Source organism: Pseudocercospora fijiensis (assembly GCF_000340215.1).
Source record: "Pseudocercospora fijiensis CIRAD86 unplaced genomic scaffold MYCFIscaffold_4, whole genome shotgun sequence".
NCBI lineage: Eukaryota > Fungi > Ascomycota > Dothideomycetes > Mycosphaerellales > Mycosphaerellaceae > Pseudocercospora > Pseudocercospora fijiensis.
In genome coordinates this window covers 4,946,577-4,972,182 of record NW_006921535.1, presented here as the reverse complement: position 1 = coordinate 4,972,182, position 25,606 = coordinate 4,946,577, and the positions used below count along the sequence as shown (strand labels likewise).

Sequence of the window (25,606 nt, the reverse complement as noted above, 5' to 3'; positions counted from 1 at the left end):
TGCTCATCAATCATTACAAAAGCTTTCTGCTCTCTTGTCAGAATGCGTGCTGTCTCTGGCCATGGCCCAATCAAGAAGTGCGTCTGGAAACGACAACCAGCCTGTCAGTCTAATCTCTGCCTTCGACAGCAATGTTATTTAATGATTCTTACCGCGCATGTCACAGTCGTCATAGGAGTGCCCGACCATCGCGCGCGCGAGATGCGTGCAGCAATGCCAGCTCTTTCGGGACTCGCAAGAAACGTGAAACGTGATGGGTGTCATTCAGATCGTGCTTGAGAAATGGAAAATGCTTTCTTTATTTGACTCTTCTCTCACCCAGCGCCAATGCTGATCCGGCCTTCGAGTCTGTTCCTCGTGGCCTGTACACCCTGAAATGCAGCTAAAACATATTAAAGGCCTTCTTATTGGACAGCCTGTTCCTGCCTCAGACCACTCGGCTCCGGCTTCTTTCGGCGGCCAAGAAGAGTTGCGTTGTCCAGACTCAGCTCGAAGGCGCCCGCCTTGTTGCGGACCTGTCGTTTGGCAGCAGCAGCGACCTCAGGCGAGTGTTGGCCATATCCCTTGGCTTGCGAACTGCGCGGCGCATTGGCCTGACGTGCCTGCGCCGCAGCAGATAAGCTTGTATTCCTCATTTGCTTCTCCACGCCACCCACATCAGGCGCTCCAGACTTTGGCACTTTGGCGGGTAATGATTGCGAGTTGGGGTCGAATGGGTGCGAAACGCCGTCTTCTTCGTCATCGTCAAACTCTTCGTCGAGTGCGTTGAGTGCATTGCCGCCTCTGAAGCCTTGCTTGAAGTTCTTCCTCCGCTTGCCCTCTTCTTCCTGTCTGTGCACAGCGTAACTGACATCGAACACCTCTCGAAGATTGACAGCACCGGGGGATCGGAAGTCCATGCGACGACCGGCACCTGGTGTGTCGTCGAGATATGCAAAGTCTGGCTTGAGCGGAGAAGCACCAGCCTTGTCAGCGGAGCCAGCGGACAGCTGTCCTTGTCCTTGTCGTACGTGGAGAGGAGTAGCAAGCGGTGGAGCGTCAGCGGCAGCATGTGTTGGCTCGTTGGCATTGCGGATCCATGGGTGGTTCAAGAATTGGGTGATGTCGTAGCGTTTCTCGGGATCGACAGTAAGCAGGTGCGAGACCAAGTCTTGCGCCGGCTTCGAGATGTCATCCCACCATGGCGACAAGAATGTGTATTGACCTCGGGCCACCTTCTCCGTCAGCACCTGGATGCTCTCGTCGTAGAAAGGCGGGAAACCGCAGAGGAGTGTGTACAGGACACAGCCCAAGGCCCACATGTCGACGCTCTTCGAGTAGCGCTCGTCTTTGACGATTTCAGGCGCAGTGTAGCCGACCGTACCGCAAGGCGTCATCGTCTGACTGTCCCAGATGACCTTTGATAGGCCAAAGTCGGCAATCTTGATCACACCGATGCCTGAACGTTGTCAGTAAGCGTGTTGCGCAACACGAAAATTTCTGACTTACCTCCGGATCCAGTGCCCGCGATAAATTCACCCTCATCCGCCTTGTCTTCATCTTCAGGACCCTTCGGCTTTGGGTTTTTGGTTGGGATGAATGGAATGGGGTAGAACAGGAGGTTTTCAGGTTTGATGTCACTGTGCGCGTGAGTCAGTTGTCGCCACAGTAGGCGAAGCAGGATCACTTACCGATGCACCACACCAGCCTCCTCGTGCAAATATTCTAATGCTTTTGCGACCTAGAGGGAGAAGGTCAGTATGTTCGAGGTCGAGGTCGAGGTCGAGCAGAACACGACAAGCCACTCTGAAGATATTGTTGCCGCATGCACTTACTTGAGTAATGACGTGTCGTGAGAGGTCTTCGCTGAAATATGTCAATCGGACGATTTGGTGGAAAAGCTCGCCTCCAGGACAGAGCTCGAGAATGATGAAATAGTATTGACGCGACTCGGAGAAGTCGATGAGCTTGATGATATTGGGATGGTCGAGCTGTCGCATAATCTGTACTTCTTTGAGGATGTTTGCTCGCTATCAAGTAGATGACGTCAGCGCTCGCTCCAGGCTTCGCCATGAAGTTGAGATCTGAGGAGATGGAAGAGCAGAGCAGAACGGAGCAGAGCGATAAGACAAGAAGGAAACTGTGCGCACCTCGACGCCTTTAGGTACTTTCTTTTCGTATTCCGGATGGAGGACGGCCTAAGCAGGCAGGAGTGTTGGTCAAGAGAATTTCAATCACATCATGACGAAGAGCGGCGGCGAGAATCAGGAAACAAAAGGCCGAATACGCGGAGCATACCTGTGTGGAGTTCATCTCGAACTTTCGGACGACCTTGATGGCGACCTGATCGTGCTGGCCGTGTGTATCTCTGGCGCGGTATACGTTGCTGAAGGCGCCGTCACCCATCTTCTCGAGCAGCTGATATCGCTCCAGGCCGGGATAGGTGGGAAGCTTTCCTTTGCTCTCTCGCTCCTCGGCGACAATGCGTTGGAGCACTTGTGGGTCGTAATCTTGGCCTTTTGCGTCTCGTTTCTGTTTCGCATCGACTGCGGCACCTGCGGCATGGCCGGCCTTGGCGGCAACATTTCTGTTATCTACGGCGGCAGCAGAGTAGTCTCCATGTGGTGCGGCAGCTTGCAAGGGCTTGTGCTCGTAGACATTGGGGTCGCTGATAGGATAGTTGGCGTGATGTGCTTGGACGTCGTGGGTGTGGCCGTGGCCGCGATGTTGCTGTGCGTGGACGTTCGAGAGGTGTGTGGTGGCCTGGTCTTGAGGTGATCGCGCATCGCGAGCTTGCTTTCCGTGGCGGATAAAATTTTTGAGGTTCTGTATGGTCGACATGGTGTTCAGTGGCAATCAAGCGAATGTACCGTGCAGCGGGATGCGAGCGCGGAGTGCTGCTCAGCGACGGCAGTATGGGGAGGGAGCAGGAGGGTAGAACAGTGAAGTGAAGTTGGCGATGACGAAAGGCAGTTGCAGGTGCAGGTGCAGGTGCAGGTGGATGCGCGCGATGATGCGGGAGCGGCTGCTGATGTCATTATTGCTGGCTTTCTGGCAGGCAGGGCGGGCACACAAAGGAAAGGCCACTTCCTCGTTGGCAGTGATGATGAACGCCACAAAGAATGCCATGCCATGCCACGCCAGGCCACCAAGAGCGCATCGCATCGCATTTATCAGCGAAAATCGAAGCCGAAGGTGCTATGGTAGCATCTCTGGAACATGATGTACGGCGCATTCCTCAGGCATGCAGACAGACTGACCTCAATCCTCTTCTTTCCACTGCCAAACATGATGAAGGGCTGACCGCCGATCGGTGCTGTTATGAGACTGTATGCGGCTGTGAGTGTGGGCGTACAATTTGACTCCACAGGGGCGTGCCTGTCGGAGCCTCGCGTTAGGATTATTTTTTGCTTGAAGTTGCTTCTGTTGCTCACTGCTTTGCTTTCTGCTCTGCCGATGCTGGATTAACGACTCTTGCGGCAAGGTACTGTACTATTCACATGCGCCGTGCGATGACAGCTGGGCAACCACTCTCACTGCGGCATTCGACCATCTCTTTACATGACATCCGATGTTCACGGCCTGCTGCGGATCGCGGAGGCGAACGACATGCGTTTCCGTCCGCGTCCGCCCATCCCTAGGCTACAAATTTCTTCACAAGCAGCGGCAGCTTCACTGCATGCCTGAGAGACCGGACAACATCGCATCGCATTTGCTACTGCACAAGCTGGATCGCCATATAGCACCATCATATCCCAGCCGGTGGAACCTGAAACGCAAGGCGTCGATGACGCACGGACTTCACATATATGACGTACAGTGCCTGTTTTGTACTGTATGTGTGCGTCCTGGACAGCAGTAGCACCTCACTTACCAAGTAGGACGATTCTGTTACTCACCATTCCGTGTCTCCTCACATCTCGAGAGTGAAGAGATGAATTTCTGATAATGCCCTGCGTCACATGCCATGTGTAGTGACGTGCTAGCGTCTTTTCGACTGTGACACTATTCATGCTATGCGGCCGAGAGCTCGTATCCAGCTCGACCTAGTGATGAAGAATCCATCCATTTTCCTACCATACCAATGCCGCTTTCCGTCACCGATGAGTATGATGTAATCTGTCGAGCAGCAGAGAGGATTCGGAAAGGGAAAACTTGAGACTGCTGTCGAGTTTGAGCAGCGTCGAGATGGAACACTTCAGTGAAAACTCGTTGTGGAGTGGTGCTTGTGGCTTGTGTTGTCCTTGACAAATGTTGCCTTTTTGACTTGCAATGATTGAATATGCCATTGCAGAACGAAACCACCTACCTGTGCGCTGCGTGAGTCTTCCTCAGCCACACCTTCCGAATCGTGAGTGAAGGCAATGGGTAATGTAGCGTGATGATTAGCGGCTTCGGGGAATTGTCCCGCTGCCATCGTGGGGATCTTCTGCAGGCTCCGTAGGGTGCATGGTTCATGGCTTGGACAAGGCATACCTCACTGAATCCTGCACACCTCATCAGCTTCGAAGCCTGCCACAAAGCACAGCGTCGTTGCCGAACTGCCGCCATGAAGTCCTCTCGAGCCATGCCGAGTTGATGCGTTGGCCATTATCAGTCTTGGCCGCAGGGCTGACAGCAACTCCACCTTGACCCAGAAAGGTGGGCGCGATGGTGATGATGATGGAGTCGACCAGATCAGGGAGACTGAGCAATGTGTTGATCACCGTCGCGCCGCCTTCGACCATCACACTGTTGATTCCCCTTTGTTTGAGTGTTCTCAGAATAGAAACCCATGAGATTGCCGAGTCGGACGAACTGGGATGATCGTCATCGAGTGTGAGATATTCTCCGCCGATCTGAAGGAGCGGGTCCAGCGGTGAGGTATCGGAAGTTCGGGTAATAATCCAAGGTGCCTTGCCCTGCCTTTCCGAAGCAAGTCGAAATGCCTTCTTGCTCTCATCTTTCCACCTTCCATTTGGATCGACAATGACCGGACGCGGCTGGTCGCTCAAGACCGCCTGGGGATAACGGCAATTGAGGCCTGGGTCGTCGGTGGCCGCTGTTCCTGCACCGATCAAGATAGCATCATGTCGCAGGCGCAGGTAATGTGTCATACTCTTGGTCTCCGGACCTGAGAGCGTAGTCCTGGCTCCAGGTGCCAGCGCGATCATGCTGTCCAGGGAAGATGCATAGGTCAATGTCACGAAGGGCAAGTCACGCTTCTCAGGTGCAGATGCTCGGACACAATGCGAGTGCTGGCGGCCAGAGGATGCGGTTTCAGTTGCAGAGGCGTTACAGGCATCCCGTGGCAAGTACGAGTCTACGAAAGTTCGGTCATCCTCTGACAGCTGCGTTATATCGGACATGTCAGGCAAACGGTCTATTCGAGTCCGGAGATTCACGGAGTGCTGCTGCTCAAGCGGTGAATGGCAGAGGCGAGGTCTGATGCGAAAGATGTTGGAGGACAAGAGAGGCGGGCGATGGAGAAAGTCAACTGACGGCCTTGTTGCCTGAATTTCGGTTGCCCTCATCCGAGACGGAGCTCCATATATACCAGATTGTCAATGAAGAATTCACAACGCAATCTTTGCCCCTACAAGTTCTTTTTAATATATCTTTTTTTCTAGAGGAGTTACAGCTTAATAATGTAAGACAAAGATACTCTCATTTATGTATATTTTTAGAAAATATCAAAATTTCTAGTTGTTGCCTCCTAAATTAATAAGCTATATAGCTTAAAACTCTAAGTTAGAGATTTTAGAATTTTAGCGTTTCTTTGAGTCTTAATATACTATTTTTAGTAATCTAAAACGTAGGTCTTATAGTTTTACTTAATTGAAATCTATTTTGAGATTTTTCTCGTAATATAGCTACTATTAGTTATATAATCTAGAGCTTAAAACTTAAATTCTTCTTAGATTCCCTTTCGTATATCTTTTTCTTTAGACCAGTTATAGCTTAGTAATATAAGACAAAAATAGTCTATTCTTAAACTTGTATTAGGAAATTACTAAAATTACTATAGCTATCTACTAAGGTTAGCCTAAAATTCTAGAATAAAGATTTTAAGATTTTAGTATTTATTAAGCCTTAGTATACTATTTTTAGTAATCTAAACCCCAAACCTAATATTTTTACCTAGTAGGAATCTATATTAGAGCTTTTACTTTAACTGAGCTATAAATAGTCTTATAACTTAGAAAAGAATATTCTTAAGAATTGTAAACTTTAAATTACTAAGCCTACAATTCTTAAGAATATTCGCTTTAGGATTCTAAGACTAATAGTAAGCGTATTAAGATAAGAATCTCATTCTATATTTATGCTAGGTAAAACTCCTAGGTCTAGGTTTTAGATTACTAAAAATAGTATACTAAGGCTTAATAAATACTAAAATCTTAAAATCTTTATTCTAGAATTTTAGGCTAATCTTAGTAGAGAGCTATAGTAATTTTAGTAGTTTCCTAATACTAGTTTAAGAATAGAGTATTTTTGTCTTATATTACTAAGCTATAACTCTTCTAAATAAAAAGATAAACCAAAGAGAATATAGTAAGAAAATAATATTCCTTTCTAGATTGTATTACTAATAGTTTCTATACTAATATATAAATTTAAATTTAGATTTTTATAAGGTAAAAGTACAAGATCTATGTTTTAGATTACTAAAAATAGTATGCTAAGGCCTAAAAAATGCTAAAACTGTTAAACTTCTAAATTAGAATTTTAGGCTATATAGCCTATAAATTCAATAGGTAACGACTATAAATTTTATTATTTTCTAAAAATAGATACAATTTAGAGTATCTTTGCTCTATGTTATTAAGCTATAACTCCTCTATATAAAAAGATATATTAAAAAGAACTTGAAGGGGCAAAGATAGCGTTGTTGTCGCTGCGGTCAGAAGTACTATATTGACAATCTGGTACGTATGGGCCTCCCTAATCCGAGACCCCGTGCTTGATTTCAGCTCAGCTCCTTCAGCTCCGCAACAGCACATCGTTTGAAACGATCACTCCGCCCGCCAGTAGGCACGTCGCATCGATGTTTGCTCAGATGCAACCAAGAGAACTCGGACCAAGTTGCGCACCAAAGCGTCGCCCAGCTCGAATGGCGGGAGAGACTGGAGACCCCTCAGTTGTGCTCCCGTTCACGTTCACGTCCACGTTCACGTTGCACAGCGGGGCCAGCAAGAGCACGAAATGCAGAAGTCGAGTATGGGCTCCAAGTCGCGTGGCCACACCGCAGGCCATTTTTCCGACGCGACAGGGTGCGGACCATATCGATAGCGTAGCACCGTGATCAATATTTGGTGCATGCGCGTCATGGCCGTCAGGTACGGGCGAACGATGGGAGCCGTGACAGCGTCGCAAGACCTCGCTAAGCTTCCTCCACACCCTAATTTGTCTTCCGATCTGCCAGGAGTATCAGCAGGTCTTCACTGGCGACACCATGCCCGGCGAAGCAGTATGCCAGCACCACAACGATCGGAGATGGCATTGCCTCCAGGAGCCTCAAGCGCTCGCTGAAGGCGATGCCAGAAACCCATAGGGACCGCTTGAGATGCCTCCAGACCCCGAGAACAGCCCAAACGAGCTTATACGTGTCTGATACCGGGTGGATTTCGACTTCATCTTACATGTAACGCGCTGGCCAGACAGGCATGCCCAGTGGCATCGTGCAGCCAAGCACCCTCATGACGCCAGATGCCCAGTTTTGGATGGTCTCTGCTGCGTAGATGGATGTCGTCCCTAGCCGCCAAGGTCGATTCTGCCGCCCGTGTGGTCACCATCCCTCCTCATTTCGCAGCATACCCGCAACCCGACGTCGGAAAATGTCTTCACATAAGACGTCGCCAGTTGCCAGGATCCGTCTTCCACACCAAAGTCCTCTCAGTCATTCATTTTCCTCGTCAGCATGGCTTCTCTCCTCGCTGCCCTATCATTCCTAATGACAGTAATATCTGCGCAGACCTTTATACCACAGCGACCACCAGCGATACCGTTGGCAGTAAGATCACCCTACCTCAGCACCTGGCAGGCAGCAGGCAGTGATGGCGGCAATGGAGGATACCTGGCAGGACAATGGCCTACCTTCTGGGCCGGACAGATCAATGGGTGGTGTGGCTTGATACGAGTGGACGGTCAGACATACACATGGATGTGAGTAGCGTTCATCAGCCATCATCCACGTGAACGTCATGCTGATTTGCTGAATCAAGGGGTAAGCCAGACAGTATGCCGACGATAGTCAAGCAGACGAGTATGGAATACACATCAACCCGCAGCACTTTCAGCATGGATGTGGATGGCAAGGTCGCCATGAACATAACGTTTCTTTCACCAGTGGACCCACAGGACAAGCAACGACAGAGCATGCCAGTATCGTACATGTCCGTTAATGTTCAATCTTCAGATGGCAACGCTCACGATGTCTCCATCTATACCGATATTAGTGCCGAATGGACGTCAGGTGATCGCAACCAGGTTGCAGAGTGGAGCCGCGGAACGGCTCAAGGCGCAAGCGATGCTGGCTCGGGTGCCCTCGCATACCACAGGGTATGGCGGCAGAACCAGCAGGAATTCTCGGAGAACAGCGACCAAGCTGCTTGGGGCTACTGGTACTACGCAACCGAGAATGACGAAGGCTTGACATATCAGTCTGGCACCGACACCGATGTTCGCGGTACATTCATTCAGGATGGTCAGTTGGCCAACAGCGATGACAAGAACTTCAGAGCCATCAACCAGAACTACCCTGTCTTCGGCTTTGCAAAGAATCTGGGATCAGTCTCATCAAATTCGATCGAGACTCTCTTTACGATCAATCTGATGCAAGATTGCGCGGTGCAATTCCAGACCACTACACTCGAGCAAGTGCCGAGCTTCTGGAAGGGAGCATTTGGAGACGAACTCAGCGCAATCACTACATTCTACTTTGACTATCATAACGCTGCTCGGGTCAGTGCTGCGCTCGACGCTGACGTAGCAAACGATGCTCGAGGTGTCGGCGGAAATGACTACGTATCAATTGTATCGCTTGCTGTTCGCCAAGCTTGGGGAGCAGTGCAAATCGCTGGCACTGAGCAACGCCACTTCATGTTCTTGAAGGAGATCAGCTCGAACGGAAACTTCCAGACCGTTGACGTGGTCTTCCCCTTCCACCCCATCCTGCTGTATATGAACGCCGACTGGATGAAGATGATTCTGGACCCGCTGTTCATCAACATGGAGACTCCTGGCCTGTGGCCTCAAGACTATGCCATTCATGATATCGGTGACCATTACCCGAATGCAACTGGCCACTCCGATGGCCACGCGGCTCTGCAGCCACTCGAAGAATGCGGAAACATGCTCATCATGGCGTTAGCCTACGCTCAAAGGACTGGCAACACAGGGTATCTCAACGAGCATTGGGACAGTCTGGACAAGTGGGCCAAGTGGCTGATCGACAACGATGCTGTCATTCCATTCAACCAGATATCTACCGGTAAGCATGCCCTCACTAGCCTTCAAACCCAGAACTGACACTTCACAGACGACTTCGCCGGCCCACTCGCCAACCAAACCAACCTCGCCCTCAAAGGCATCATCGGCCTCAAAGCCGCTGGGATGATGGCAAACATGACCGGTCGTGCCGAAGCGGCATCCCAATACTCCAACCAAGCCACCGACTGGATCCAACAATGGGAATCCCTCGCAGTCAACGCCAACGCCAACCCCCCACACACGGTCCTCAACTACGGCGCTCCCGACTCCTACTCCCTCCTCTACAACCTCTGGGCCGACGCGCTCCTCGGCACCGACCTCGTCCCTCAAAGCATCTACACCATGCAATCCAACTTCTACCCCACCGTCAACAAGGCGTACGGCGTCGCCCTCGACACGCGCGACACGCGCTCGAAAAACGATTGGGAACTGTTCTGTGCGGCCATCGCGGAGAAGGATACTCGGGAGATGTTCATTCGTGACACGGCGAAGTTTTTGAGGGAGACGACGACGGCCGGGCCGGCTACGGATCGGTTTGATGTTATTTCGGGGGGTTATGGCGGTGGGGAGTTTAGGGCGAGACCGGTTGTGGGGGGTTGGTTTGCTTTGCTTGCGTTGGGGAAGGTTGGGGTTCCGTGATGAGCAGGGGTTGGAGTCGGAGGGAGTGAGGGATGGGGGTTTTTTTGGATCGGGATGAGGTGAGGCTGAGAGATGGGGATGGATGGATGGTTGTGTGGAGTTGGTCCTTGAGATGGGCGATTGGGCTCTCTGTATGCAAATTGGAAATTTCCCCGTTGGGTCTGGGCTATTTCTGTGCTGTGGGTATGACTACTGATGATCGAGGGATTTCGGGGTTTGAGATGGGACACCTTGGTGCACTTGCAGACCAAGTAGTGAAGTGAAATGGGACAGGCTGTCATCGTCGCTCTTCAATCATGCTTTCTGTCTAGTAAGAGCACTACTCATTCTCGTTCGCTTCCTTTTGTCTATGGAGGACGCAACAAATTACTGGATGACAACCGCATTGCTTTCCATTGCCTTCCTCATCACAGCGGATGGAAAAGATGTTCTCCCAGATCGCTACGAGTCAGCGACCAGCTTACAACTCCTCTTCTGCGGGACGTCTGTTGTAAAAGCCACATCGCTTACCCTTTTCCCGACACAGCAGAACGTTTGGAGCTGACCCGACCGTCTGGTTCCAGGATGTGTTTCTTGGGACTCCTCGTGCTCTCCACGTACAAGGCTCCTGGTGTGCTGCACCTCCAGCATGGAGGGTGGGTGGGTGACACAAGCGAGCGAGAAGAGCTTTCGTGACAGCGTCGCATGTCTGCTCCTCTCCTCTCCTCTCGCATGTCTGCTCCTCTCCTCTCCTCTCGCACGTCTCGCGCTCGTGTATCTGACAGTGGCTTGACTTCTGGACGATCTGGATGGTGGTTGACTGTTTGGAGGCGTTGGAAGTGCAAGAACGATGGCTGGTGCGATGAGCTTCTCACGTGTCACGGTGATGTCTGCAGCGCTCCAGAGATGTGCGTGTCAGCGGTTGGGTTCGAGGCGGACGCTAATAACAAGCATAAGCATGCCGTCGGGACAGATATGCACCTTGGCTAAAATAATGAGTTCTGGGAGGAGCATTTCACAGCTCCATCATCAACGCCTGGCGTGCGTCTTTTCATCAACGTGCATCCTGCGCCCACTCCTTTGATGTTCGGCCGCGCCACAGGAGGCGTGAGGGGAGCAGATGTTATTGTTGGCCGAGAGATGCTTCAATGCCTGCTCAGGGGCGCCCCACGTGATCTTGCTCTCCCACGCTCCAAGGGTCCGCGCCGTGGGAGGGCATGTCACCAGCGCCATACTCCTTCCAGCAATTGCGACAACACACTTTGGGAAATCGTGCGCTACGAATTAGACTTATCCGAGGCAAGCGAAGGGCGATTGGCGATAGCAGGGGGAGAGAGCGCCCTGCCGACATGGGGGGGGGGGCCCAGAGACCGCATCGGCTCTCGTTATCTCACATACACGAACGAAAGCGATGGATCTCGATGGGTGGTGGGTGGTGGGCCGTGGGCCGAGGGCGGAGGGCGGAGGGTGGACATGATGCGTCGAAAAAGCTGCAAGGCACGAGTGCAGAGAATGAGATGCGCCACCAGGCCAGGCAAATGAGATGGCGTGTGGATGGCGAGTCGAGTGCAGGGCAGGGCGCGCGACCCAGCAGGGCGGTTAGAGTGTGATCGATGCAACGTGAAGATGTCGTGCCGGGATGCAGCCTTGCGGGCGACGAGGCGCGGCCGCCAGTGCAACACGACGACGCCTCACTGTGTATATGGCGGCGCGCATTGGCAGGCCAGACAGCGTCCAGAAGATGCTCGCCGCGCAGGTGTAACGAACGGCTAAGGCACGCCCTGCGCCCTGCCAGCCTGGTCCAGCAGCGGCCTGCCCATCGAGGCATCGACGCCATCGAGGCCGCGACACTCCACCGTCGTGCGTCGATACGAGCGAGCATCGACGCTTCCATTGCGAGCGGGCGAACGACGCCAAGGCCCAATACCTGCCTGTGACCGGTCGCCGCACCGCCCACGCCGCCGCGCTGCATGCCGTTCGCATGGCGCGCCCGCGATTTGTCATGTGGCCCTCGCATGATGATGCAGTGAGGTCCTCGGCGTCGACGCGATGATCCGCCATGCCACCGAAGCCGCATGAGACACCTGATGCTCGGCTGGGGTGGGTGGTGAATGCAGCATCCTCGACATGAACATGAAATGATCCTGGCCATCGCCCTGCCCTGCCCTGCCCTGCCCGACACGGCTCCCTCTTCCGTGCGCTTCGGCGCCAGAAAGGGCTGGCAGCATCGACATCGAAGGGCCGGCCAGTCAGAATGCCCTCGCCGTCCTCGTCCCAGCATGCCGCTCGACGCGCTGCATTCGGCGTGCAATCGGGATGATCCCCCAGGAATGTGTCTATCCACCGCTGCGGCCCGCCAACGTGCGAATGAGATCTCCCGGGCACGTCTTTTTCGCATGCACAAGCACTATCTATCGGTCCCGGCGAGCTGGGAAGATCTCACCCAGCCTTCTCTGTCGAGGGCGCATGCGAGCGAGCGAGCGAGCATGATGCACCAGCATGCGCCGGCATGCGGGAGCCACCAATCTCCCTTCTGACGTCTCCCTCCCTGGAAGAAACACTGGGCGGTCGCCTCCATCTCAAACTGCATCTGGTAAGGCGATCAGACACTCGTCGTACGTGGGCGGTGGGCCCTTGGTGTCTGTGTATGTATTGGCTAGTGCAACTGCGAAGGCGCTGCTTAGTGCACTAGCCTGCGCTGCCTAAAAGGTGCCCACACACCAGGCAGGACAGGTAATCGGCTGCCCTTCCGCGTCGCTTACGGCGCCATACATCGTCACGACACAATAATGCCTATGGCGACAATAACTACTAGGACAGGCGATTGACCCTTGACCGGGGGCTGAGCTCCAGTAATACCTCACGGCTAAATGAGCACGTCTTTGTAGCCACACCACCAATTTCGACAACCCCAAGAGCTCGGTCGTCACCCCGACACATCCCATGAAAGCCTCATTGTGGAGCACCGCTCTCGAAAAGCCCTAGCGACCTTATGCACACTTTCTTGATCTGGTTTGCCGTAACATTACATGGCTTTGATCAGACTGTTATATGTTTTCAACAGAGGCCACCACCACCACCGTCCCACGACACCGGTTGAGACAGCCTGTTGTACTCCATTCGCTTATCGCCGTCCAAGCATCCACCTTGACACCTGAGCCAGTATGCTCACCATCTACCACGCTGTCCAACGGATGAGGGTAGAATGAGTTCCTCATCTTGGGCCGGCTACGGGCCATCCGCACCGGCTGCAGGAGGCCCTTCCAACCAGCTTCAGCGAACTGCTTCGGGAGACCGTCAGAAGAAGCCGCAATCCAGACAGCTCCTCTCGTGTACAAAGTGCCGAGAACGCAAGGTTAAGGTGAGGCGAGGCGAAGCCTCCTCTTCCGAGAAACTTTCTACAGATGGAAAGCTAATCAAGTGAATGATGATGATGACAGTGTGATCGGACAAAGCCATGCTCCGCGTGCTGTGCTCGAGGGCACCCCAAGGAGTGTGAGTTTGTCGTCGGCGAGGGCAATGACTACAGCCCCATTCAGCAGTCATATGAGATCCGAAAGCTTCGAGCGGAGAATCAACGACTGAAGGAGAGGCTGCAAGCAGCCCGCCTCACTCAGTCGGGCGGCGACGACGACGACGACGATGACGGGGATTCGGCGGAACGAAAGAATTCACGAACCACTTCCCGAGCGGCAGCCTCACGACAACGTCGCTTCAAGACCGGCGATCGAGTCGATAATCTCTACTTTGGCACGCCTGGCCTCGCCAACATCGTTGCGGATGTGAGCGAGCGATATACGACGATCATATTTGAAAAAACTCTTCGCTGACCCCTGTCTAGTTCGCCAACCTGCAGTTCGGCACTCAGTCACTCACACACACAATCCCTCGAGGAAAGGATCTCTACCACCCTGAACAATCATCATTGTATCCATTTTCCATCCTATGGCCGTCGGGAAACGGAGCGGGCGACATGGCTCGCTCGCTGCTTCCACCACACGACGATGTGCTGCAGTGTCTCGACGTATTCCAAAAGCGAGCACAGTCTTGCTACTTCCCTCACACGCCGGATGAGCTCACTCGAAAGGAGGTCGAACGATTTCTGGGCGACGCCGTGAACTATGCGGAGCGCGCGCCGGACATGCTGGCCCTGATCTTTGCAATGCTGGCGACTGCTATGCAAATGGGCATCCACGATCGCTACGGTGGCTGGGCGGAGGGTGCCGTTGAAGAGACGAGACGTAACAGCGACGTCTACAGTAAGCGTCGGCAGAGTGTCCATTTCGCGCGCCCGTGCTGACTTGATCGTGTGTGTGTGTCTTCAGTCGCAGCCGCCATGCAGGCGCTTCGCGTCGCATCCTTCATGAACACCCCTACTCTCCTCGGTATTCAGACTCTTGTGATGGTGGGGCCGTATCTGACGAACAGTGGACGATTCCTCGATGCGTGGACGTTGTTTGGAACGACGATTCGCATGGCGCATTCGATCGGTCTCCACCGCAATCCGCAACTCCTCGAACCCACGCCTCCTCTTCGAGAGAGCATGATCAGGAAGACACTCTGGTGGTGGATGTTGCACATGGACCAGCAATACTCCGTCACACTGGGCCGGCCGCTTGGAATCTCTGGCTTCGGTGACTGTCCACCTCCCGAACAGCTGACCACGAACCCGACCATTTTGCGACTCGGCGAATTCGTCGACCACTTGACCATTTTGGCACGTCAGATTCTCGGTAGCGATGGCATGATGAACGTGGGGCGGATTGACGAATTCACCGACAAACTGCTTGGCCTGTGGGATACGATGCCCGAGGCCCTCCAGTTCAACGAGAGCTGGTCGCAAGAGCACACCGCGCTTCCGGACTGGCCACTGGAAGTGATGTCTGCGAGTAGGTCGTCACCATTATTCGAGGTGTGGTAGGAATTCGCTGACAGTGACAGTGCTCTATGCCAAGGTGCAATCGTTTCTCATCCTTCTGAATCGGCAACGGATCGAACGCACTCAAGGAGTTGCGAGCGAGCATTCACCGCCTGGATCTATGGGACCTCCTCCCCGACCATCCTCGATGCAGAGCTCACTCTACTCAGAGCATCCCCTACATCCCGCGCCACTGAGAGGCCGTTCCCTCGTCATCAATTCGTCATGCGCCCTCATTCAGGCGTTCATGTTTCTCTATCTGCGCAAGCCAGAAGTTCTCATCTGCTGGACAATGGGACAACAGGCGTTCAACGCGTCCATGATCCTCATCCTTGATGCATGGGAGACGGAGAATAATGTCAACATCCATTGGGTTGATAAAGCGTATCTAGTCTTCTCAGAGCTCCAGAAGCACGGCGTCCATCAACTGGCTGAGCTCGCGGTGCAGCGCATCTCAGACGGACTGGCTGTGATCGGAAACAGGGCGGCGCAGCGCCGACAGCAGGCCGAGACAACACGAAACGCTTACCAGCCTCCGCTTCCGATCGATACGGCTTCGATGACAGATTTCCCGAGTGACGCCGTAATGGGCAACACGGGCATGTTCCTCCTCGAGGACCTCGGATTGCAGTCATATTCACCGCATGCCTTTGCACCGTTGGGATGGCATATGGCGGGCAGCGCACATCCTTCAAACCCATCACATCCGACTACGCCGAGTATTCCTTCCCCGATCATACCGGTCAGTCAGGTCACGGCGGCACCATTCCCAGCCGTAATGTCTCCTTACAGCATGGCACCTGTGGGTCCTGCATCATACAGCATTGGCATCCCACCACACATGTCTAGTGTCTATCAGCAACAGCAAACACAGCAGCAGCAGCAGCAGCAGCAGCAGCAGCAGCAGCAGCAGCAGCAGCAGCAGCAGCAGCAGCAACGTCGACTCCCTACTACTACACCCTCAGCAGGTCCGACCAGACCTCCCCAAGCAGCTTTTACTCCCATCAATACGGATGTCCCTTTACAACAACAACAACTCCAACGACAGCAGCAGCACTCTCCCCAGGAAGTCCAACAGGCAAGCCAGTCTTTTTCTCAGGTTCGCGGTCCCCGTCACAGCGGCAGTCATCATGCTCATCACCACCATCAGCATCAGTCGTCGCACAGGCAAAGCAGTCACAGCAGTACGGCTACGGGCGCGGGACCGCGAGGAATCAACAGTCACTCTCATCGCTTGGATCGGCCGCCGAGGAGCCAGCAAAGACGGAAGTGAGGGATGACGACGACGACGTTGCTGCTGCTGCGCGTCACACGAACAACAATGTTGGAGGAAGAAATACAACAACTCCTGCGCCTACTACACTCGATCAAGCGACTTGGCAAGCTAATGCTGGGAGGCAATGGCCTGTACTTTGGATGTGGTAGACTTACTACTGACTGCTCATCATCACAAGATCACGTTGGACGTACCTGTATGATACATGTACCTGGTAATGTCTTTTTTGGGGGGATTCTTCTTGATGATAACAGCTTCGGTTGGGAGGAGAAGAGAGGAGAGGAGAGGAGAGGATAAGGAGGAGGTTTGCTCATTACACATTTCCAACGCGTCACAGAACGTGGGATGCGCTTTGGAGGGAGGTGCGGGGAGGCACAGTCACGGCGGTTTTTTTGGGGGGGTAGTTTGTTTCTGCTTCTTCGTGGGAGGTCCAGCGCAGAGATGGGAACGAACGGTTTAATGCCGGAATGCCGGAATGCCGCGAGGCAAAAAAAAACTTGTTGTTGCTGTTGTTAATTGGAAGGGAGGAAGGGAGGTCTTGGATTTTTTTGACTGGTGGGAAGGGAAGGAAAGAACTCAGAGAATGAGATGATAGATTTATTAGTTTGATACCCGTCGTCCTTAAACTATAGTACTGTCCTTCTTCTTACCTTTCACTCCTAGAGACGCACACACACACACACACGCAAAAAGTGCTTACTTATTTTAGCGAGTAACAAGGCCCTTACGAAATCTAGTACCGTATAAATGTATGTATGTATGCCCTGTCCTATCTGTAATCGTAGGAGATCGGCGAAGCGAGACAGGGACTTTTTGCTTTGCTTTTGCTTTTGCTTTGTCATAGAAAACTAATAATGCGTTGGCCTCGTCGGTCACGGCACGGCACTTGCCTACCTACCTACCTCCCGAGTTTGATAAATACATATAGATTTTTTTTTTTTTGGAGACAAGAGTTTTCTAGCATTTTACTGTCACCACTCCACTCCCCTGTTCTGCTATGTAGGATTGTCATTCACTCGTGTTTTAGAGAGGGAAATGGGATGTTTGGCAATGTGTTTTGGTATAGATTGTGGGCGAGCGGGTTGGAAAGCAGGGAGGTCCTGGTTACGGCGATGCACGATGGTGGATCTTTGATGGGCTGGTCTGATCATGATTGATGGGTGGTTAGGGCGTGGCGTCTCTAGATGCAAGCTTGGTCAACACTGCGCGATGTGATGATGATGATCTGCTCGTCAGGTATGTATGTATGTCTACCAGGGAAGATGTCGTGTGAGTTTTGGTGAGTATGTCGACATGGCATGTTCCTGTCGAATCGTTCGAAGACCGTGTTTCGAAGCATGCGGCCCTGAGATGGTTCTGCTTGACTCTCAGAGGAGTTTGCATCGGGATTCTGGTTTCAGCTCGTGACAGGTGTTGACAGCTCGGTCATCTCAGGCGAAGTGTCCTGCAATGATGCATGGTATATCGGTGTTTCCAGACGTGCGAAGGATCGGATCTGATGTGGGTTTCCTGGCAGCACGCCGCCGCCGGCCCAGCTTCCGCGGCGCTTGGGGATTGCTCATCACCAACTGCCGGCGAAAAGGGCGTCAGAGGCATGCCATGAGTCGAAGATGCTGCACAGATATCTGCCTGAGAGGATTTGGAGCAGGCTCTGCTTGCAGCATCGATCGTCTGTCTCATCGAGTGAGTGTAGCAAGCACCAGTGGCTTCGAGCGCTCGTGCTCGTGCTCGAAGGGCAAGTCGTTCATTCCAGAATTGATGCTTGTCGGGACAGGGAGGTCCACGGGTCGATCTCTCGAATATGAATCTCGATGCTGTACCACAACGGCAGGCTTGATGACAGTGCCCGCTGTCCAGGATGCCAGTAGGAGCGGGCAATGTAGCAGCAGCAGCAGCAGCAGCTGAAACCTGATCAAGTCCGGCGATAAAGAGCAGTACAGCCAGGGAAGAGCGTGCAATGCCGCATGCGGATCAGGTGTCAAGGGTTCTGAAGCAGCAGTCGTCGTCAGCAGGGTGCAAAAGGAAAGGGTGCTGCAGACGCCACCCATCGAGATGCGAATCGCACGTGCAAGCCTCTCGATTAGCAGCGGGCGATATGAGTGATGGACATGGCATCCTTTGGCAGATGCTCACTGTCGCAATGAGGCACTACTACTGCGGTTACTGGATGAAGCTCGTCTATGAGCCTTGTGAGCACACACAACATTTCTGGCTTTTCCGCAACCCGTTCGCAGCGCCGGTCGTCTCCAGTTGCAGGGTCCACATACCATGTCAATGCTGATATAACATGTATCGTTTCTGACGCGAGTCTCTAGCCTTGTCCAGTATCATCGTGAGGCGTGAGGCGTGAGGCGTGAGGCGGCAACAAACCTAAGGCTCCAAATTTTGCTTCTCTCGCGCCACATACAGCTAACAGGGCTCTGTCCGTGTTGCCTGCCCTTGCTTGGTCTGAGCTAACCCTCGTTCCTTAGACAGCTCTTGTTACGGAATAAGGGAAGGAACAGTTAAGGGCTAAGCTAACTAATAGAGGAGCGGCTACCTCTATACTTAACCTTCCTCCTCTATATAAATATCTATAATAATAACTTTATAATAATTAGTAGCTTTACTTATACTAAACTCTCGTACTACTAGGAGTTATTCGAGACGCTATTAGGATAAGGTAACAAGATCGGGGCTAAGCCGACTAAGAGCCTAACGACTTCCCCTTACTACTTCTTTACGACTATATATATAGAGTAATATATATCTATATAAATCCTATAAACGACGACTACGCTTTCGCTATATATATATAAACTAACTAAATTACTAACGCGAAAGTTAGGTTTTATTTATTACGCTTTCTATAGGACTTCTAGCGGATAGAGACCTATCCGCCTAAATAGCTCGACTCGCTAGTATACTATTACCTTATATAGAACTCTTTTTTATAGTTTTATAAAAGAAGATATAGACTAAATTTACTATCTACGACTACTATAGTAGCTAGGTCTAGAAGGCACTTACCTATAAAGGGGAAGTTATCTTCTAAACTAAGGGTAGCTCCCTCTAGATCGCTATAGTAGTTATAATAGCCTCTATAGCAATCGCCTAACGCAATAATAATAGCCTCTACTATAATAACCTTACTATAAGTATATAACTATTAACTGCGTTAATAATATAAGTATTAATAGTAACTACCTAGATAACGAGTATCTAGCCTATACCTACTATAGCGGAATAGAGAGAGACTATCTCTATAGAACTACTAGCCGCTATTTAGGCTACGGTAGTATAAGCGCTAGCAAGCTAGACGCCTAAGGCAACGCCTACTACTACTATAAATAATAGAAATAGAGCGCCTATCTTTAACGAGGCTAGTAACCTAGACCGATTATAAGACTAGAGAATTAGCTTCTTCTATCTAGATTTACTAAAAAGAAAGGATAACTATAAGAACCTAAGCAAGTAAAGTCTCCTATCCTGCCTTAGTAAGCCTATATAACAATTATATAATATTATTACGTATACTACGGTACTATCCCGCTAGCGTAAAGCCTACTTAGTATATATGCGGAGAAGCTCGGTCGCTTATATAGATATACTCGGTAGCTAGCTCGGTAGATATACTATCCGTACGTAGCCTAGTTAATAGTAAACGCTCTATCCTATTCTTAGAAAGATACGGTTTAGTTCTACTATCTACTACTACGATTAGTAGAGGGTATTCTATACGTTGCTATATACCTATTTTCTTATAGTTCTAAACCGTCTACCCTTCGTAGTAGCCTATAGAACCCCGAAAGATAAACGTAAGCGATCCGAATACGCTAGGTACGGAAACTGCGTAAAATAATATACTAGGAGCGCCGGTAGTATTAGGAAACGACGCGGCGATATAATAATACGAGGCCGAATATTAGGCGCGCCGAGAAGCGACCCGCCTACGGCTCGAACGATTCCTAGCTAAGTAAGAAGTGCTTAGGCTGGAAGTACAGGCTTAAGAAGCTAAGCGAGAAAATACGCGTCTTTATACCCTTAGGGATAGACCCCGTAGTAGTTCGGTTTGCGAACTATAAAACGTATATAGTTTAGTTTCTTAGCGGTATCCCTCCGGTTTAGCTCCGGTTTAGTTTTTTACCCCGCTAGTCTAAGCTAGTTTCCGAGAAAATCCGACTAAACTACGACGATATACGACGATATACGACGACCTCGGATTTAGTCCCGGACGCGACGGGGGCCCTATATTATATACGCTATACGATTGCATCTGTATTTCGGGCTATTTAGACGTATTTTAGGATAGGTTTTTGTCCGTAGCCGGCATATAGCCGGCAAACCGGTCCGTATACTAGTTGCTTAGCAAACTAAACTAAACTAAACTAGAATTTCGGCTTAGCAAACTAAACTAACCTAACCCGGACTACTACGGGGTCTACTTAGGGACGTAGGCGATATATAGGCTCCGAGTAGCGGTACCGCCGGCGGAGGTCCTACGATAACCCCTCTCTCGGATAATAACGACGATAGCGAGGACGAGGTAGAATTAGCGGACGAGTCGATTTAGAGGCCTAAATCCTAGAGAGCTAAATCCCTCTCGTATCGAATACCTCCTTCTAGAAGTACGCTAAGCGTAGCTACTATACCTAGTATAAGCTACGTAGTCGCTAGTCTTACGGCTATTAAGCCTCGCCTAAAGGAACCTAAACCCTTTAAAGGCGATATAATTAAGGAATCGAGGCGTATTAGGGCTAAAGAGGCTATACGTAATTAGTATATAACTAGGCCGAGTAAAGCTAGGGTCTTAATACCTTAGGTAGGGCTTAGCGCTTAGCGTTAGGCTAACTCTCCTACCTTCCTCCCTCTCCTCCTAGATCCTTATCGAATACTACTTACACCTACTACTACCCTATCTACCTACTAATATAACCCTTCTTATATAGTATTCGATCTACCCTTTAAGGGTAGCAGCTAGATAGTCCTTATTTTAAGCTTTTAGCGGTATAGCTACGAAAACCGTTAATCTAACTATATTGCGCCTAAGGCGGGACCTATACGTACTATTCTGTTAGAATAACCGTACTAATTATTAAGCGAGGCCTTCTATACGGCCTATTATACTAAGTTAATTACACTAGACCGATACTCGCTAACTCCGCTATATCCGTACTATAGGGGCCTATAATATATTATTAGTATTACCCCTTATTATAATAGCCGGCTTATTACGAAGCAACAACAACCGCGGCGCCGCTAGTAGCGCTAGCAATAACAACACTAGTAGTATAGAGTCTATTAAGGAACCTATAGTTCTAGGTAATAATCTAGAATTGCCTATTAACGATATCCTTAATAACATTATTAATCGACGATATAGCTAACTAGCCTTTAGGCCCTAACTAGTAGGGAGACTTTAAGAAGCTATTTAAAACAGGCTTACTGCCCTACGCTAAGAGCAGCAGCTAAAGGATAACCTCCTCGAGATTCGCCGCCTATAGGAGTCTCTAATAACTAATACTAAACTAGTAGTAGGGCCTTCTTTACTACCCGTCCCTATCTAAAAGAAGGATGCTAAACTTAAGGACTATACCGTATTTAATAGCTCTAGTCGAAAGCAATACAACGACTATATTCGTAACTACGAGCTTAACTAGCGAAATGCACCGAGAGCCCTTCTAGACGACTATTCGTTAGTCGTCTATACTATATAGTATATTAATAGAGACCTAAAGCGTACCTAGGATAACTATTTCGACTCCCTTAATAACTACACTGCTGTTTAGTAGCAGACCTACAAAACTATTATACTAGACACCCTTAGAAACCCTATACTAAGGCAATAATATGCTTAGGACTAGTACCTTCGAGCTAAGCAAAAGACTAATTAATCGGCTCGCTTATTCGAGGCCTATCTAAAGACCCTTAAAGACGACCTTCCGGCTAAGACTAATTCTATATAGATCTCTAAGATACGCCTAAAACTTAGGTAGGAGCTTATTCTCGAATTAGACCGCCGCTATGTATTCGAACAAGCTAATCTATTACGCATTTAATTTATAGTCGAAGTAGAAATAGCCGAACGAGCTATTTAGCTTTAATAACGACTAGAATCGAGGATCCGACTAGCTAGTACTAACCGCGGCAATCGTAGTGCCTATAGAGGAAACTAAGGTTCCTACTAAAACAACACTACTAACAATAGGAATAGTAACAATAACCGTAGAAGAGGCCGTAGCTAACGGCTATATAGAGGAGGCCGTAACAGGGGCCGTAGAAGGGGCTTATATCCCTATAGTACTAACCGCTCGGCTAATAATAGTAGCAATAATAGCTACGGCAATGCCCTAACCGGATTAAAGTGCTTTAACTGCGACAGCACTAGCTATCTACTAGGCTAATACGACAAACTAAGGGATTAGGCTCGGATTAACCGTACTACCGCTAAGCACCGAAAGCACCTCTTAGCAGCTAACGCTACCCCTATAGGCTAACCTTCGAAAAAAGAATAAGCGCTGCACTAACTATTAGCCTTATACGGCGTAAGACTATCGATATTGTGCTAGCTATTATACGCGCCTATCTTGTATAAGATACGTATAGAACTAACTATAAGACTAAGGTTATGCTAGATCTAGGAAATTTAGTTGGTGCCCTTATTAGCTATTGCCTAGCTAAGTAATTAGACCTTCGACAACTAAATAGGGCTAACCTACTAACCCTTGCTTAGTTTAATAACGCTCGGCACTTAACCTATAGAGCCTGCTGTGTTCCTGTAGTTCTAAAAGACGACCTCGGCAATAAGCGCCTATTAGATTTTACTACCTACGTAGTAGATATAGACAACCTTCTATCCGATATTGTCCTTAGAAACCCTGTTCTTAAACACTACGCTATAACTATAGACTTAGGCCTCTAATAGTAGCGATTTAGAATCGCTAGGAAGGAGGACATTAAATATATTAATATTAACGAGTGCCCTAACGATATTAGGGTCCTGTTTATTAGCAACCTAATACTAGCCTCCGCCTTAGCTAATCCGACTGCTAACCTACTTAGCGGAGATAACAATAAACCTATGCCCCCTAATAGTATAGACCCTAATTAGCTTGCTCGTATACTATAGCCTATTCGAGAGACCTATATTAATATATTTAAACACTACCTAGCATCGACGTTGCCTATATTTAAAGAGACAGACTATAAGATCGATATTATATAGGGCAAGGAGGTTCCTTTTAGGCTACTCTATAACCTTAGTAAAAGAGAGCTTGCTATATTGCGTAAATACCTAGATAAGAACCTAGCTAATAGTCGAATTTAGTATAGTAACAGCCCTACTAGTGCACTAATCCTATTTGTTCTAAAGAAGGATAGTAGCCTACGTCTATATATTAATTACCGTAGACTTAATGCTATTACTATTAAGGACCGCTGTCTACTTCCGCTTATTAATAAGACCCTCGATCGCCTTTCTAGCGCCTGTTTCTATACTACGTTAGATATTAAGGATATATACTACTATATCTGTATTCGTAAGGGCGACGAATAGAAAACAGCCTTCTACACTTATTATAGCTATTTCGAGTATTTAGTTATACTATTTGGGCTAGCTAATACCCCTGCAATATTCTAGTCCTATATTAATCCGAAATCGGGCCTTGTCCGGCCTATTAGACTACCTCTATATAGTTTACCCAGACAATATCCTAGTCTATATATATTTACCTAATATTGCGGAGTACTAGGCTATAGTCCGTAAGGTACTCGACCGCCTAAGGGCTTATAGCTTATATTATAAGCCTTCTAAATACACCTTCGCTACTAAGGAGGTGTCCTTCCTCAGCTTCCTTGTTTTAACTAATAGTGTTAAGGCTAATCCTAATCGGATTAAAACAATTACTAAATAACTAACCCCTACTAGTATTAAAGAGCTCTAATTATTCCTCGGTTTTGCTAACTTCTACCGCCGCTTTATTAAGGCCTATTCGAGGCATATAATACTACTAACTAAGCTTACTAAGACTAAGGCAAACCCTTCTAGAGAGTTTAAATAGACTAACAAAACACAAGCCGCTTTTAATAGTCTGAAGCAACGCTTTACTAAAGTCCCCTTATTATACTATTTCGTACTAAATAAGCAGATCCGAATTGAGACTAACGCTTTATAGTTCGCTATATTAGCTATTATATTATAATAGGCTAATAACACCTATTAGCACCCGATTGCCTTCCTTTTATAGAAGATAATCGATGTAGAGCGTCGATACGAGACCTATAAGTAAGAGCTCTTAGTAATCGTAGAAGCCTTTAAGTATTAGCGCTACTATCTTAATAGTGCTTAGCACACTATTTAGGTGTATATAGACTATAACAACCTGCGTAGTATTACTAAGGTTATAAGGGTTATAGGTCGATAGGCTAGATAGGCCGTCTACCTCGCCGGGTTCGATTTTAATATACTATATCGGCTAGGGGTAAGTAACCCTGCTAATAGCCTATCGAGGCGACCCAATTACGATAGCGAGACTTATTAATCTATTAATTCATTGTTTCTAACCTTATAGTATAAGATTGCTATAGCCTATATTGTTAATAAGTAAGCGTAGGATAAGCGGACTTCTAGACCCTACGGCGGCAACAATTGCTATAGCGGAGTTATCGTTCTTCTAGTGCGCGTTAGAAAGGACGTAGATCGCTTGAGCTATAATAACTCGATTAAAGACATTGCTATCTATAGTAATAGCCTATATAGCGACAGCACTATAGAAGAGGTTATAGTAGTTCTAGCTACTAGTGCTATTAGATATATATAATACGTACCTCGTTCGGTAGCGAGGGTGCTATTAAATAACCTTACGAATAGGGATAGTTAATCGTTTATAAATAAGCTATTACGGGCTTAGTAGAGGGACGCCTTTGCTATCGAACGTATTAATAGGCCCGCAAGTAGGCGAAAGACTCGATCTAGCAAGAGTAACAATTAGTCGATTAACGACAAAGGTTACTTAAGGTTTAAGGGCAGATACTATGTCCCCGCTAAACAATCGATTAGATAAGAGCTTTTAAAGAGACACTATAATAGTAAGCTCGCTATTTACTATAGTATAGAGAGGTCGTACGAGCTACTATCGCGTATATACTACTAGCTAAATAGTAAGCGGCATATAAAGGAATATATACAGACCTATATAGTATACTAGCGAGTTAAAGCACTAAAGCACTTACTATTTAGCGAGTTGTCTTTACTTCCAATTCCTAGGAAGCTATTCGTAGAGCTAATAATAGATTTTATTATAGGCCTTCCTCCTACTAAGCGTAGGGGTAGCAAGGATATATATAATGCTATCCTTGTTATAGTA

The 25,606-nt window shown here is 49.1% G+C and overlaps 5 protein-coding genes across 5 annotated transcripts; 2 read left to right on the top strand and 3 right to left on the bottom strand.

The window, feature by feature from the left end:
* Positions 1-270: 270 nt before the first annotated feature.
* Positions 271-2,912, bottom strand: MYCFIDRAFT_154099 (uncharacterized protein). Its single transcript, XM_007928523.1, has 6 exons — positions 2,278-2,912; positions 1,815-2,009; positions 1,671-1,720; positions 1,489-1,619; positions 1,011-1,438; positions 271-965 (listed from the first exon to the last, which is right to left on the bottom strand). The coding sequence occupies exons 1-6, from the start codon at positions 2,818-2,820 to the stop codon at positions 405-407; spliced, it is 1,908 nt and encodes a 635-aa protein (XP_007926714.1). The 5' UTR covers positions 2,821-2,912; the 3' UTR covers positions 271-404.
* Positions 2,913-4,478: 1,566 nt separating this feature from the next.
* On the bottom strand, positions 4,479-5,327 carry MYCFIDRAFT_39238 (uncharacterized protein; the record flags this gene model as incomplete). The annotated part of the gene is made up of 1 exon (XM_007927604.1): positions 4,479-5,327. The coding sequence occupies one exon, from the start codon at positions 5,325-5,327 to the stop codon at positions 4,479-4,481; it is 849 nt and encodes a 282-aa protein (XP_007925795.1).
* A 1,601-nt stretch (positions 5,328-6,928) lies between these two features.
* On the bottom strand, positions 6,929-7,243 carry MYCFIDRAFT_174947 (uncharacterized protein; the record flags this gene model as incomplete). Its single annotated transcript, XM_007928522.1, has 4 exons — positions 6,929-6,946; positions 6,979-7,013; positions 7,041-7,085; positions 7,117-7,243. The coding sequence occupies 4 exons, from the start codon at positions 7,241-7,243 to the stop codon at positions 6,929-6,931; spliced, it is 225 nt and encodes a 74-aa protein (XP_007926713.1).
* Positions 7,244-7,858: 615 nt separating this feature from the next.
* On the top strand, positions 7,859-10,089 carry MYCFIDRAFT_154096 (uncharacterized protein; the record flags this gene model as incomplete). Its single annotated transcript, XM_007928521.1, has 3 exons — positions 7,859-8,124; positions 8,184-9,451; positions 9,500-10,089. Exons 1-3 carry the CDS (start codon positions 7,880-7,882, stop codon positions 10,087-10,089), a joined length of 2,103 nt encoding a protein of 700 aa, XP_007926712.1. The 5' UTR covers positions 7,859-7,879.
* A 2,090-nt stretch (positions 10,090-12,179) lies between these two features.
* Positions 12,180-16,849, top strand: MYCFIDRAFT_174945 (uncharacterized protein; the record flags this gene model as incomplete). Its single annotated transcript, XM_007928520.1, has 22 exons — positions 12,180-12,523; positions 12,550-12,717; positions 12,742-12,751; positions 12,793-12,843; positions 12,884-12,993; positions 13,019-13,025; positions 13,054-13,080; positions 13,112-13,149; positions 13,174-13,200; positions 13,228-13,407; positions 13,440-13,539; positions 13,569-13,850; positions 13,910-14,309; positions 14,344-14,361; positions 14,394-14,949; positions 14,981-16,110; positions 16,137-16,292; positions 16,321-16,404; positions 16,441-16,476; positions 16,517-16,716; positions 16,748-16,761; positions 16,786-16,849. The coding sequence occupies 22 exons, from the start codon at positions 12,180-12,182 to the stop codon at positions 16,847-16,849; spliced, it is 4,002 nt and encodes a 1,333-aa protein (XP_007926711.1).
* Positions 16,850-25,606: the final 8,757 nt, after the last annotated feature.

Coding starts and splice junctions, on each gene's coding strand:
- MYCFIDRAFT_154099 (XM_007928523.1), bottom strand. CDS start 2,820: ATGTCGACCATACAGAACCTCAAAAATTTTATCCGCCACGGAAAGCAA. Junction 2,010..2,277: donor TCGAGATGAACTCCACACAG/GTATGCTCCGCG, acceptor TCTACTTGATAG/CGAGCAAACATCCTCAAAGA. Junction 1,620..1,670: donor GAGGCTGGTGTGGTGCATCG/GTAAGTGATCCT, acceptor TCACGCGCACAG/TGACATCAAACCTGAAAACC.